This window comes from Chaetodon trifascialis, chromosome 19 (assembly GCF_039877785.1).
Source record: "Chaetodon trifascialis isolate fChaTrf1 chromosome 19, fChaTrf1.hap1, whole genome shotgun sequence".
Classification (NCBI taxonomy): Eukaryota; Metazoa; Chordata; class Actinopteri; order Chaetodontiformes; family Chaetodontidae; genus Chaetodon; species Chaetodon trifascialis.
This window is the reverse complement of record NC_092074.1, coordinates 13,518,078-13,531,684: the sequence shown is the minus strand read 5'-3', so window position 1 is coordinate 13,531,684 and position 13,607 is coordinate 13,518,078. Positions and strand designations below refer to the sequence as shown.

Sequence of the window (13,607 nt, the reverse complement as noted above, 5' to 3'; positions counted from 1 at the left end):
TCGGTGACAGGCAGCGCATGTTACGACAAATTTCCATTGGCACCAACATGGTGATATGAATTCATTAAAACAAAGCCAGGCTGGATTAACCTGTTAATCTTATTCAACATGTAAAATCATCAACTGATAAGAAAATGTTCTCTTTAATTCAAGTGTAACTAATAAACCAAATAGCTCATAATGCCCACACTTGCAAAGTGGTTACAGCTCATACAAAGTGAAGCTGGAAAAAAAAAGTTTCCATTTAAGATGATGAAAATATAATAATAATAATACATTTGTGTTTGAGTCAAATTAAGCAACTGTAGCATCTGATTAATGACAGAAATCAGAAATTAAGAATAAAAATGATTAGTAATACACATCGTAAAAAACCTTCAGATTTGAAGACATTCAGTGCAGACACACACACGCATACCTTGCCCTTGTACAAAGACTGCACATCTTAAATTCAAGACCAACACACCACATAATGACCACATGGACTGAAAGTGGACACACAGCAGACGTGACAGACGGTGTGTGTCAAACAAAGATCACAACACATATCAGATCAGCACCACTCGCTTTTAAATTACAGGTGCAAATACTTCAGGTAACACATTGAGATCTACTGGCTGGCAGCTCATTAACCTGTAGTGTGCAGCATCATTTACACTGCAACCACGCATACAACACCTTGAACAGATTTTTTGTTTTCAGCCTTCGACTGTAAAAGTCTCTCTTCTTCATGGCATGTTTTTCCGGTTGAGATTGACAGCTCTAACGACTCAGCTGTTTGCAGGATTACCTCAGTCCGGTGTGCGCTGAGAAACTGTCTGCGTGGTATGCACGCAGGGCCGAAACGTAATCCTTTAAGGCATGTTACACACTTCAAGGAGAACAAGTCTTGCGAAACCAAAGTGAGGCAAAACAACACCAATACGATGATGTTCACACTCACGCTTTCACATTCACTTTCTGTTTAAAGAACATTTTTAGATAAAGTCTAAAACCCAAACACTCATTTTGTGTTCAAATACATTACAGTGCTGCACGAGGAGATAGGAAGGCGTGTGGGAGAAACAATGCGATCAAGCAATTTACATTGTGTTGAAAAATAGCAAAAGAATCCATAACACACATGTCTTTTGTTGCGTTTGTGTGTGTTGATACAATATTAGGCATTAGCTTGGCTGTAAGATTTCCGGAATATTTGAAAACTGACCTTTTAAAATTTGATAGATAGAACCTGAGACGGCGAGGAGGTAGATTATCTTAGCTACAGTGAGGTCACGTGATTGCACGATGAACTTGATCATTTCTGGTGCAAACCCAACATTTCAGTGGTGAGATATGCAAAGCTGAGCAATGCATTTTTTTGAATTGTTGCTATGATGTTGTGGCCAGTGTCCTCGTGTTCATCGTAGCGAGCAGTCCTTGTGATATTCAGGTTCAGACGGCGAACGAGTGAGTGACGATCAGCTCGTCTCCTCCTCCTCGATGCCACAGGCTTTCTTGATCTCCCTCGGGTGTTCAAAGACGGCTCGGACAAACTGACTGAAGAGGCGCTCCATGTAGCTCTCGCCGCGGGGAAACAAGCCCTGCAGGAAGGCGATGTGTCCGCCGTGGGCCGTCAACAACAGAGCGACATTTGGCAGGCTCTGGATTATGGTCAACGGGAAGGCTGGTGGGAGGGAACACATTGAAAAGGGAGTCAGATTTAGCGAGCTAAAATATTAGAGAGAGGACAGAATTACTAGATTTTCTCTGGGAAAACAAAAAAAATGGTGTAATAAAGTGCAAATCAGACCCAAATTAAAAAGCAAACAAAGTCTGGAAATATGTGGAAAAAAAAGACAAAAGCCGTTTCTCAATACCAAGTACGCCAAGTTTGGACTTGCGAACTTGGCAGTTCAGACTTAGCAAGTTCGACCTGGGAGTACAGTCTCTCCAGGACGGGAGGACGCAGGACCGTCATTGTGCAATTGGGACGGCAGCGTACTTGATGATGTCACCATCTCAGCTCGTCCGTTAGCAGGACACATCTCGGAAAACTTGGGAGCAGTTTTTAAACTACGCGCTATCGTGATGAATTGACCACAGATTTTAAGTTTTAACATCCACTTTCTCACATAAAATAATCTTAAAACCACATTCCGTACTACTGAAACAGCAGTATTTCCAAACTTGTAATTTACAGTTGTGAGTCCTCTCCTCCGACATCGTTGCTACGGATACGTGGCTGCCTCAAGTCACCATCCAATGCATCCTCGATAAAATGGGAGCTGCAAGAACACATCCGGGTATTTGACTGTACTTGGCAGGATGCCGACTTTAGAATTGGAACAGTACTTGGACTGAGACTGATGACGTTTCTCAAGTACACAAGAACACAAGTACAGAGAAGAACACATATTGAGAAACGGCCAAAGTCTATCACGATGTCCATCTTCTCCTGATGTCCGTTTACCATTTTGGGGGGAGAAAGGGTCGTCTGCAGCGTTGAGACACAAGATGGGTACTGCTGTCTTGGGGAGTTTTTTGCCCGGGCTGGCGTCCTTGTAATAGTCCGTACAAGATTTATAACCAAACAGCAAAGCGGTGAAGCGTTCGTCAAACTCGCGGACTGTCCGTGCCTAGAGGAGAGGGATGAGATGAAGTGAGAATGAAGAGGAACTAGGACAGAAAAGTGGAGGTAAAGAACAGGCCATACCTTCAAGACATAGTCAATGTCCACCACTTTCTCCAGAACCTTCCTGTGCCTGTGAGAAACAGATTTCTTTCAAAACTGAGTCCGCAAACTAAATTCAGGGATGTATGAAAGTTTGCTGACCTGGCGACAGCACGACACAGGCCCCTCGTGAGGTAAGTGTTGAAGAGCAGCCAGTTGAGCGGTTCTTCCATCGAGACGGACGACTTCAGCGCATCCCAGGGGACAGAGATGGTAAAACCCGCCACCATGCCTGACGATGCGCCCTTATGGGCCAGATAGTTTAACAATATCATGCTGCACAGGGTGGAAGAGAAAACACAGTGATGGATGCGAGAGAATAAATCTGAGCATGAAAAGACTTTTTGATCATATTTTCTCAGAGGAATGAAGGCAGCCCACCAACTCACCCTCCTAATGACACACCAGCACCAAGCACGGGGGCGTGTGGGTAAAGTCCTTTGACATGTTGCACCACGTGCTCGAGATCTGAGGTGCTGGCTGCGCAGTAGGTGACAGGCGTCTGAGGCGAGCGGAAGGACAGAGCAGGAGCGTCACATGCACTGACTTCCTGTTTGAGCTGCTACAACTGGTGTTACTCTGTATTTCTCTTATTACCAACGATATCTTTTCATCTTTTTTGGAAATAGAAGCAGTAGCAGACTTCCCAAAGTATCAGTGCCTTTCAGAACTTTATTAACTTGCACACTGTGACAAAAATACATGTTACTGAATAGAATTTTGAGTTTTTCTTACTGTAAGTAGCAGATTTTTGGGAAGACTGCTCAGTGCTGTGAGGATAGATTAGTTCTCAGTAAGCCTTTCAAAGTGTTCTGTTTCTGTCCCAAATTGATAAGAATATATGAAATGAGAAGACATCTTTAAAAACACCAAGTGGGCTTTTCTAAATTCACATCCAGGATATCTTTCCCTTATCTGGCTACGCTAAGCTTAACGACTGCAATCACGCTAGGCGGTCACACGACGGTGGTTATAAAGTGGGTAAGTCACCCCATGTGACCAATCACAAACGAGGACTGGCAGCAGAGCGGAATATTTGACAAATGAAGAGCAAATATGAAGAATTTAATACGTAATCCAGGCTAAAAGCTACACAGCTACAGCTGCCAGGTGCAGGCCCACTGTTTGATTGTGTAAATTAACAGGCTTATAACATCACTGCCCATGACAATGTAACCCAGCAAGAAGTGGAAAAATATGCACTGACAATTCATTTGTATTTCCTCATGTCAAAATCTTGGGGCATTAGGACAATAATCATGCTGGTTGTAACACTGCTATAATCACCCATGTGAAGAGACTTCACAGTGTGCTGCAGTGACAGAGGGAACGGGAAACGTCAGACTCAAATGTGACCATACCAGGATCCCTGTGATGAACTTGCATGATTCTGGCTATTCTTGGATCGTTACCACATGTCTGAATGCACTTATTATAACTCGCTCCAGATAAACTCAGAAATGTAGTCAGTGTACTTACCAACAGCTCTTCCCCTGCGGTGCCTCTGTTGTTGAAGACCACACATCTGGGAAAGAAACCAGCTCAGTGAAAACAGCTACAGCTGCTACAGGACGGTGGACAGGAGACAGGCGAGGAGCGCAACTGACCTGTATCCGTGGCGGGTGGCCTGGCAGATGGCATGCAGCACGTAGGACCGCTGGCTGTTCCCTGTCAGGCCTGGGAGGATCAGTACGGTGGGGCGGGTAGAGGATTCTGGGTAAGCCATGCTGGCCTCATTGTCCACCCAGTCCAGAGAGATCTGACCGCCATCAACCATGCGGATCAGCTCACTGAAGAAATACAGATACAGTAGTAAGATGTCTGTGTCAACAGAACAAGGGGAACTCATGCATGAGGTTAGTCGTACTTGCGATAAGCGACGGGGGGTCTGGTCTTGAGGAGGGCGCAGACCAGCGTTTGGAGCCGGCCCCCCCAGCACCACAGAGTGGGACTGAAGCACTCAGACACCACCGGACAGTGCGTGTGGAGGAAGGCACTGAAAGCCTTGCTAGAAACCAGGGCTGGCGTCTGGGAGGAAAAGAGACAAAGTGATGATGTCTGAAAGTACGGAAGCACCTGCGACAGGTGAGAATACACACAAAGCAAGACAGGTGGGTTCAGAGGAGGTACGAGTATGAGAGGAATGGAGCTTCAAAGAGAGGGCGTGTGTGTGCTGCAGCAAACATAAATGTAATGAAAAAAACATCAAGTTACAGTGTCAAACATTTCTGGGACTGCTGGTTGGACTAAACAAGTTATCCTAAGGCATTTTTCACAGTTTTTTTTGTCAACAATTAAAACCTGTGTAAGTTAAACACATTGAAACAGTTAATTCAAAACTGACAAAAACATGTCATAATAAATACAACTACGTTAAGTGATGTCAAGAGCTCATTTACAAATGCCCGTAAATCTCTTCATGACTGCATCATACTACGTTATAACCACCCATGAATTGTTCATATGTCGTATATAAATGCTAAAATACGAGTGTAAACGGCTTCTGCATCTGAAATACACAACTTTGATTACCAAAAACTAAATATAATAGTGTAGATTAAGACAAAATCCTAGATTATTTCATTAAGAAACGAAAAATGAATAAAAAGCGAGTAGAAAATAGGAAAAATGACATAGAACACAGAAGAAGAAGAAGAAGCCTGGCGTCTCGTCACCATTACCGCTAGCCTGGACCGCAGAGACTGACCTGACACCGGCGGCCCCACAGGTAGTACAGAGCGGCGGTGACGGAGCAGATGAACACGGTGTTAGCTCCGGAAACACACTCCCAGTATGTTCTCCACAGCTCCAAACATGCCAAAGACATGGTTCTCATCTACCGAGCTACAGCAGAGAGCTAACCGGCTAGCTGACGGTGAGTTAACCGACACACGGGACAGACACCTGACGGACGGACAACCTGCCTTTATCACCAGCATCTAACGTTAAAGATGTTTTCAGTCCCCTCCTCTACTCTCATCAGCCCTGACGAGGATGTGAGGGAGCCGCCGAGATCCACGGCGAAGAACTGCGGGGAACTGCGAGGTCGCTTCCTGCTTCTCAGATCACAGGCGGGAATCGTATGATAGAAGAGTATTGGCCAATGCCAAGGTCCGTCTCGTGTCGTAGTTCGCCTTCACCAAGGCCATGGCCGCGTCAGACCGTCACATGGTCACAGACTACAAACATGTCTTCTCTCATTTCAACTGCAGGCTAGTTGGTCACAATCTTATCATGCGCATTACCGCCACCTTCTGGTTCATGTATATATTACTGCAGTTGTCAACGTGTGTGTGTGTGTGTGTGTGTGTGTGTGTGTGTGTGTGTGTGTGTGTGTGTGTGTGTGTGTGTGTGTGTGTGTGTGTGTGTGTCTGTCTGTCTGTCTGTCTGTCTGTCTGTCTGTCTGTCTGTCTTTCTCCTGTCAGAGCAGCTGCATATTTGATTTCAACAAACATCATAAATGATAATTCTGGTGTAATTCTAGAAGTTGTCTGTCTGCGGCTCTTTGGGGACTTTAAAGACTTCTTTAAAAACTCCCCACAAACATAAAGTTTCATGTTTAAAAGCTTCATTAGTTTCCTCAAACAGCTGCTCGCTGTAGTTTTTTAATTTAAGAATGCTAATCGCTGATCAGTGCTCACAACATAACATACATAATTTGCATAATTATAACATAAGAAAACCATGTAAGTCAACCTGTTTCTGTGGTTTATCAGTATGTCAGAATACATGATGTTTGCTGGTTGTTTGCTCTTCACCGCAAACTGAACAGAACTTGACTTTACTGAAGAGTTTCTTGTGTTACAGGTGCAGTGTGAGAACCTCAGAGACTGCGCCTTCGTCCATTTCACTCAGAGAGACGACGCCATCAACGCCATGAACACACTCAATGGAAAGGTTGGCAGCTGATGTTCAGCAGGAAGTTTGATTTTCCAGGAAAAAGTTTCCCTCAAGTACTTTAAGACACACTGTCTTTAAACCATTGGTGGTACCTGTTGTTAGATATTTTGACTTTAGAGCTTTCTGTTGCACGGTCTCATGGCGCTGAGGGGAAGACCATAAGGTCCTGGTCAGAAGCTCTTCTAACTGTGAAGGCACTTGCCGGAAGAGGGGAGGGGTAAACTATCACAATTTGTCGTTATTTGGATGTGCATGTGCCCATGCATGCGTGTATGTGCACATACGCACATGTGACATATGATCATGTAATGTGTATAAGCATGTGGATCTAATTGTTTATGTTGTTTATGTACTCAGGTACAGGTGCAGCTATGTGCATATGAATTTAAGTTGGGGTATATATGGATAGACATGTTTGCATATGGTTTGTATGCTAGGTACCTCTGTGCACATTATACAATATGAATTCATTTAAGTTTAATTATTATATTGAACAAAATCAGTGTTATTGTTACTGATACATGTATCCATATGTGTACACCTTTTTTTTTTGTCTGTCAACATGAACTAATAAAAAAAGTTGTTCACAAAAAAAGTACTTTAAGGAATTTTCTTTAAGTACTTAAAAGTACATTTAGCTGTAGTATAGTACTTTGCTGCAGAAAGGTTTTGAATGCAGAACCTTTACTTGTATTGGAGTATTTTCACAGTGTGTGTGTGTTAGTACTTTTACTGATGTAGATGATCTGAATACTGATGCATGTGAGTTATTGCACAAAGGCACCTGTTTCCTGCCTGCAGGTGGTGGAGGAGGACGGGGAGCGCCTCTTGTGCGGGCCAACTACACCCCCTACACTCTGGGAGTCCTCGTCTCAAAATATCCCTCAGCATTGACTGAAGTGAATCGTTTATAGTTGTCCTCTTTTTATTTTTATTTTTATAACCTTAATGTGGGACTGTGGGACTATCAGGACGATAGGGACAGTCTACCATCTACAGCTAAGTGTGAATATTTGAATAATTGAAGGGCTTTGAAAGGCTTTTCAAGTTTCAGGGACATCCATCCATCCATCCATCCATCCATCCATCCATTTTCTATACCGCGTATCCCTTTCAGGGTTGCGGGGGGTGCTGGAGCCTATCCCAGCTGTCAACGGGCGAGAGGCGGGGTACACCCGCCAGTCGATCGCAGGGCACAAACACACAACCAGTCACATTCACACTCACACCTAGGGGCAATTTTAGAGTCACCAATTAACCTAATGAGCATGTTTTTGGTCTGTGGGAGGAAGCCGGAGCACCCAGAGAGAACCCACGCATGCACGGGAAGAACATGCAAACTTCACACAGAAAGGCTGTTGCTGTGAGGCACGCGCACTACCTGCTGCGCCACCGTGCAGCCCTTCATGGAACATGTTTGATTTATATGTATATTTGCACCAGGTTTTTGGTGGACAGTTTACATCATTACACCGTGAAGAGACAGGAAGGTAACTGATGTAAAAAGTTAAATTCCCATGATTATTGTTGAGAGAAGAAACTCCAGCAGACCCTTCCCTTCCCTTGCCTTCTTCTTCTCCTCCTTTGCCTTCTTCTTCTCCTCCTTTGCCTTCTTCTTCTCCTCCTTTGCCTTCTCCTTCTTCTCCTTCTTTTCTCTTTTCTTCTCCTCCTTTTCCTTCTTCCTCTCCTCCTTCAGCTTCATCTTCTCTTCCCTCTCCGCCTTTGTCTTTCTAGTCTTGAAGAGAAAGCTGAAGCAACCCTTCTTGCTGTCCTCCTTGACCCCAAGATAGAGTTCAGGGTTTGGCTGCAGGCAGAGCTCCTCCAGAAGTTTCCTTTCTTTTTCCAGCGCCTTTTCTCTCATCTCCCAGCTCAGCACTTTCTCTGCCAGCTCTTCAATGAGCTTCCACTGCAGATCGAGAGACAGACGGTCCTTCTCCCTGAGGCGGTGGACCTCCTTGTCTCTCAGGCAAGGCTGGTGTTCGGTCTGCTCGCTTTCACTGTGGAGAATTTCAGCCTCGGCTCCTGGCAGCTCGTCGGAGGTCTCATTGACCCCAAGATAGAGTTCAGGGTTTGGCTGCAGGCAGAGCTCCTCCAGAAGTTTCCTTTCTTTTTCCAGCTCCTTTTCTCTCATCTCCCAGCTCTGCACTTTCTCTGCCAGCTCTTCAATGACCTTCCGCTGCTGATCGAGAGACAGACGGTCCTTCTCCCTGAGGCGGTGGACCTCCTTGTCTCTCAGGCAAAGCTGGTGTTCGGTCTGCTCGCTTTCACTGTGGAGAATTTCAGCCTCGGCTCCTGGCAGCTCGTCGGAGGTCTCATTGACCCCAAGATAGAGTTCAGGGCTTGGCTGCAGGCAGAGCTCCTCCAGAAGTTTCCTTTCTTTTTCCAGCTCCTTTTCTCTCATCTCCCAGCTCTGCACTTTCTCTGCCAGCTCTTCAATTAGCTTCCACTGCAGATCGAGAGACAGACGGTCCTTCTCCCTGAGGCGGTGGACCTCCTTGTTTCTCAGGCAAAGCTGGTGCACCACCTTGTTCAGCGTCATCTGCAGCATGGCACTCCTCTGCTTCTCCAGCGTCAACAGGAATTCCAGCTCCTTCTCTCTCGTCCCACATGCTTTGTGCTCAATAAATTCATTTCTGTTGTGGGACAGGATGGCTGGTGTCTCTGTGAGCCTGAGAAGCAGTCTGTCCTTCTCCTCCTGGACGAGGTTGATTTCCTCGACTCTCAACTTGAGTGTCTTGTTGCTGTGGTCTGGGATGATCTCCACCTTTCCTGTGTGGAACTGGACGTTTGTCTTGAGGGAGGATATCTCTTTGGTCCTCTTGCATTTATCTGGGAACTCCCTCTTCTTGAGCTTCAGGTGCTCCTGCAGTCTGTGGGTTCCCTGTTGCAGCTGCTGCACGCTGTGGCAAAGCTTCTCTCTCTCTTCGTTCCACTCAGACATCACCCTGCTATATTGAACCAACTCCTGTGTCGTCATGTCATGCTCAATGACAACATGGTCTTGCAGATGTTGCTCTTCTGAGGTGGCTTCAAGGTGATCCATGATCATCGGGAAGATTGTCTGGTCCATTGGACTGTCAGTGATGGACTGTCTGCTGGAGGCTGCGCTCATCTGTGATTCGCCTGTGGTAGACTGCACTCGCCTGTGGTAGACTGCACTCGCCTGTGGTAGACTGCACTCGCCTGTGGTAGACTGCACTCGCCTGTGGTAAACTGTGCTCGCCTGTGGTAAACTGTATTCGCCTGTGGTAGACTGCACTCGCCTGTGGTAGACTGCACTCGCCTGTGGTAAACTGTGCTCGCCTGTGGTAAACTGTGCTCGCCTGTGGTAAACTGTATTCGCCTGTGGTAGACTGTACTCGCCTGTGGTAAACTGTGCTCGCCTGTGGTAAACTGTATTCGCCTGTGGTAGACTGTACTAGCCTAGATGCTCTCTGAAACTATGTGACTGTGTACTCCAACAATAATGCCAATGCTCCTCGGTCAAGTTCAAAGATGCTCTGACTGGAGAACAGCCAGAGATCACTTTTATAGAATCCTACATCAAAACCACTGACTCCTTTCTATTGGCTTTGATCCTCAAAGGCACTTTTTTGTTTTGTTTTAAATGTCTTTACTGACACTGGCACTTTTTCCTTTTTGTTTTTTTTTAAATATCTTTATTGACACCAACATTCTTTTTCCTTTTTTTTTTTTTTTTTTTTTTTTAACTATCTCTATTAACTCCAAAAAAAGAGTTTGGTGAAGCTGCAACAGCTCTGCCCAGTTTACTGGGGGAAAAAAAACTACACCTGGAGATCAACATAATGATTTATTTAGAACAAAGCGAGCACAAAGTTATTGTTTCACCATATTGCGTAATTTATTCCATGTTGATTCCATAAAATCTCTATTTTAAACATCATTCTTGTTTGACTTTCTCTCATGACTGTTTGCAGCCAAGACTCATTTCATCTAGTTGAAAGGGATTCCTGTAACCACCTCTGACTCAATACCACACTCATCATTTCCACGCTTGATCTTGAAGAAACCTGAAATGAGAAGATACAAAACGTGACGTGTGTCTGACACTTCTTTACCATATCACTCACAACACTTACAGATTATGAGACGCTGGTCTGTTCTGCACTTGAAAGAATACTTGAACAGAAAAGATCCCAAACCCCTAGTTTTGCCGTACCTTTATCTCCCCAGTCACTGTTCCAGGAGTTTGCAGCCAGCCAGTAGGGCGTCCCATCATCCTCCCCCCAGCCGAGGATCTTGATGGCATGACCGCCCAGCATCTTGCCTGTCACATGCTGGTACACACCTAGAGCACAGAAGAAAGTTGTGGGCTTTTTTCCACATTTTAACACATTTGCTTCCTACTTTCTAAAGAATAAATACTTAAATACAGACTATAATATACTAGTGCTGTCAAAATTATCGCGTTATTAAGGCGTTAACGCAAATCAATTTTAACGGCGTCATTTTTTTATCGCGCGATTAACGTTCTTTGTGACCTAGTGAACTTGTAGTTTTTTTAAACGGCTTCTGCATCTTAAATACACAACTTTGATTCCCAAAAACTAAATAATAGTGTAGATTAAGAAATTAAGACAAGCCTACTGCAGCCATAGCCAGGTAATGTTCATTGTTTCTGGAGAGAAATAAGAGGCGGCGTTGATGAGCCTCTGGTGAATAAACAGAAGAGCATCATAGTCTGACTGCTTGTATGTTCAGAGGAAACTTAAGAAAGGAAAGTTTAAGCCATGGTTTAACTGCACTATAGCCTGAGTCCTAGTTTACAATGATGTGCACTTTGTAACTTTATCTTGTATCACCCTGTTTTGATCCCTTAGAAAGGGTTGTAGAAGGGGCTTTTTTGTAACCAAGTATTTATTTTTTTTGGTCATCTGTTTATTGACAGTGTTAAATTGTGTGAGATTTGATTCATTCAAATGTGAACGACTGCTCAAAGTGAGAATGTTAGTGTGAAATATAACACTACACATTGTTTTCAATAAAAAAAACATTTGCACAAAGCAAGCCTATGTTGATAAGAGTATTAAAATGATAATTATTGGGACATTTAGAATAGATAAAAATGTGCGATTAATTTGCGATTAATCGCGATTAAATATTTTAATCGATTGACAGCACTATAATATACAGTTTCGTAGCTGTAGTTAGTGGCAGTAAAGTCAGATCAGCCTCACCGGTCTTGTACAGCAGAAAATCTGTATAGACAGAGAAAGCTGCCTCCACAGGCCCGTTCTTGTACAGCTCGGCCATGATCTGCTCCTGCTGGGACGGGACGCTGTATGAGTGTCTGCCTGAGGACACAGAGAGCAACAACATCAAAGCTAGGAACAGGACAAGGCATGACAGAGAAGTGGGGCGGAAACGGCTGTTTTTAGAGGTCTGTACCATAGTGTTTGTCCTTCTGATAGGATGGCGAGTATCCATCACTGCAGTGCTCCTCGCACTTAGGAGTCTCCTGTCCGCCCTGACAGGGAGGACGGGTTCCATTCACGTGATGCTCACAGGGAGCGATGCTGTAGGGTCGGCAGCCTGTCGAACACACCATCGGTTTCAGTTCAGATTTTAAACACTACGGCTGTACAAAGCCATCTCAGCTCACGCTTACCTGTCTTGGAGTCGTACGCGCCTCCTGTCACAAGCCCTTTCTTTGTCCAGAACTCCCAAGCAGCCGAGGGAGAACCACCAAAACAGCTGCATCCACAGGAAATTAAAGCACCGTCAGCGTTTGTTCAACCCATTCACCCCTCTTCCTCCATATGCAGACTTTCTTGCTCTTTATACTACATCACCTGACTTCCTCCTTTGCTGCCGTCATAATTACTGTGGCCACTAGAGGTCACGGCCTAACAATAAACTTAAATATGAGTGCAATAACCTGCTGGCACTTTGCAGAGACACTCACCCAATGCCACACTCATTACAGCAGGACAGCAGGTCTTCAGCTGAGATCTCCACAGAGATTTTACTATCGCTGTGGATACACAGCCTGTCAGATATCGCCTCAGCTGCCCCAAAGGCCTGTGGGAAATCAAGAAAGATAACACTGGTTATCTAAAGTGTACATGATTTATCTTTGGTTCCCCTGAATTGAGCATCTTTTAACCACCCTGCTGTTTCTACTACAATCCACTGAAATCGACCTTAACGTGTCCTTTGTTGGTCTGTCTTACCCAGCAGGACCCACAGGACCCCTGGTCTCTGATCTGTTGGATTGTGGGACAGTTGGGCCACTGCTGGCGCGAGTCGAAGCTGTCTGGAAGCTTCAAGCCTTCAATGTTGTGAAACCTGAACAAGAGAGGACGGTCCCTGAGTGCTGCAGATAAGATGAACCTGCTGACTGTCACCTGTTTGGGCGTGTGAGGGACTGCACACACACACTCACACACATAAATCCATGCTCACACACCCTCATATGTGGTGTATAATAGCAGACTGTGAAAGTAGTCTGGTACAAGCACTGAAAAGGTTAGTTTGTGAGTATAATCAGGAAAATGTACTGAATATGTCACGTGTCCAAGTAAAAACTACAATATTTCCCTCTGAAATGTGGTGGAGTAGAGAGTAAAGAAAAGACACAAACAAAGTAGAAGGACCTCAAATTTGTATTTATTTATATTTAAACTTACACCACTGGCAGCTTGGGTCCATTCAGTAAAGTCCCACACAGTCCCTTCACATAGCTGATATCCACCTCATGGAAGTTCTGCCCAGCCTGGAGCAAAAGTGGTAAAAATCAGAGGTTAATCACAACATTCATGATCATCGTCTGGTTTCCTCAGGTGGACATACAGTACACTGCAGAGACAGTTGCCGACAGTTACAGACGGGCTGATTTAAAGGGGCTCACCGTCCAGGTGGTGTTGGCCTTATTAATGAGGTTGATCATCTCTGAGGAGAGCAGCGGGAGGGGAGGTCGAGCCCAGGTGACAGAGACTGTCACAAGCACACAAAGAAGGGCCAGTGAACGCAT

At 44.9% G+C, this 13,607-nt stretch overlaps 2 protein-coding genes across 3 annotated transcripts; both read right to left on the bottom strand.

Annotated features, from left to right (window-relative positions):
- Positions 1 to 121: 121 nt before the first annotated feature.
- Positions 122 to 5,894, bottom strand: LOC139347462 (phospholipase ABHD3-like). Of its 2 annotated transcripts, none has more exons than XM_070987098.1 (9): positions 5,638 to 5,894; positions 4,581 to 4,741; positions 4,321 to 4,503; positions 4,193 to 4,238; positions 3,103 to 3,215; positions 2,816 to 2,989; positions 2,696 to 2,744; positions 2,453 to 2,618; positions 122 to 1,666 (listed from the first exon to the last, which is right to left on the bottom strand). In XM_070987098.1, exons 1-9 carry the CDS (start codon positions 5,650 to 5,652, stop codon positions 1,461 to 1,463), a joined length of 1,113 nt encoding a protein of 370 aa, XP_070843199.1. In that variant the 5' UTR covers positions 5,653 to 5,894; the 3' UTR covers positions 122 to 1,460. The 2 variants fall into 2 exon arrangements, with proteins under 2 accessions (XP_070843199.1, XP_070843198.1); XM_070987097.1 differs by having other exon boundaries at positions 5,421 to 5,879.
- Positions 5,895 to 10,567: 4,673 nt separating this feature from the next.
- Positions 10,568 to 13,607, bottom strand: LOC139347463 (cathepsin B-like). Its single transcript, XM_070987099.1, has 9 exons — positions 13,485 to 13,607; positions 13,264 to 13,349; positions 12,808 to 12,922; positions 12,540 to 12,655; positions 12,243 to 12,328; positions 12,023 to 12,166; positions 11,812 to 11,928; positions 10,794 to 10,922; positions 10,568 to 10,644 (listed from the first exon to the last, which is right to left on the bottom strand). The coding sequence occupies exons 1-9, from the start codon at positions 13,605 to 13,607 to the stop codon at positions 10,568 to 10,570; spliced, it is 993 nt and encodes a 330-aa protein (XP_070843200.1).

Bases quoted from the DNA above. Each gene is read 5' to 3' on its own strand.
- LOC139347462 (XM_070987097.1), bottom strand. From the start codon at position 5,549: ATGAGAACCATGTCTTTGGCATGTTTGGAGCTGTGGAGAACATACTGG. The intron at 4,742-5,420 runs GTCAGTCTCTGC...TTTTCCTCCCAG, and splicing joins TGTGGGGCCGCCGGTGTCAG to ACGCCAGCCCTGGTTTCTAG. The intron at 2,619-2,695 runs GTATGGCCTGTT...CCTCTCCTCTAG, and splicing joins ACATTGACTATGTCTTGAAG to GCACGGACAGTCCGCGAGTT.
- LOC139347463 (XM_070987099.1), bottom strand. From the start codon at position 13,607: ATGCGTTCACTGGCCCTTCTTTGTGTGCTTGTGACAGTCTCTGTCACC. The intron at 13,350-13,484 runs GTGAGCCCCTTT...CTTTTGCTCCAG, and splicing joins AGGCCAACACCACCTGGACG to GCTGGGCAGAACTTCCATGA. The intron at 12,167-12,242 runs GTAAGCGTGAGC...TGTGTTCGACAG, and splicing joins CGCGTACGACTCCAAGACAG to GCTGCCGACCCTACAGCATC.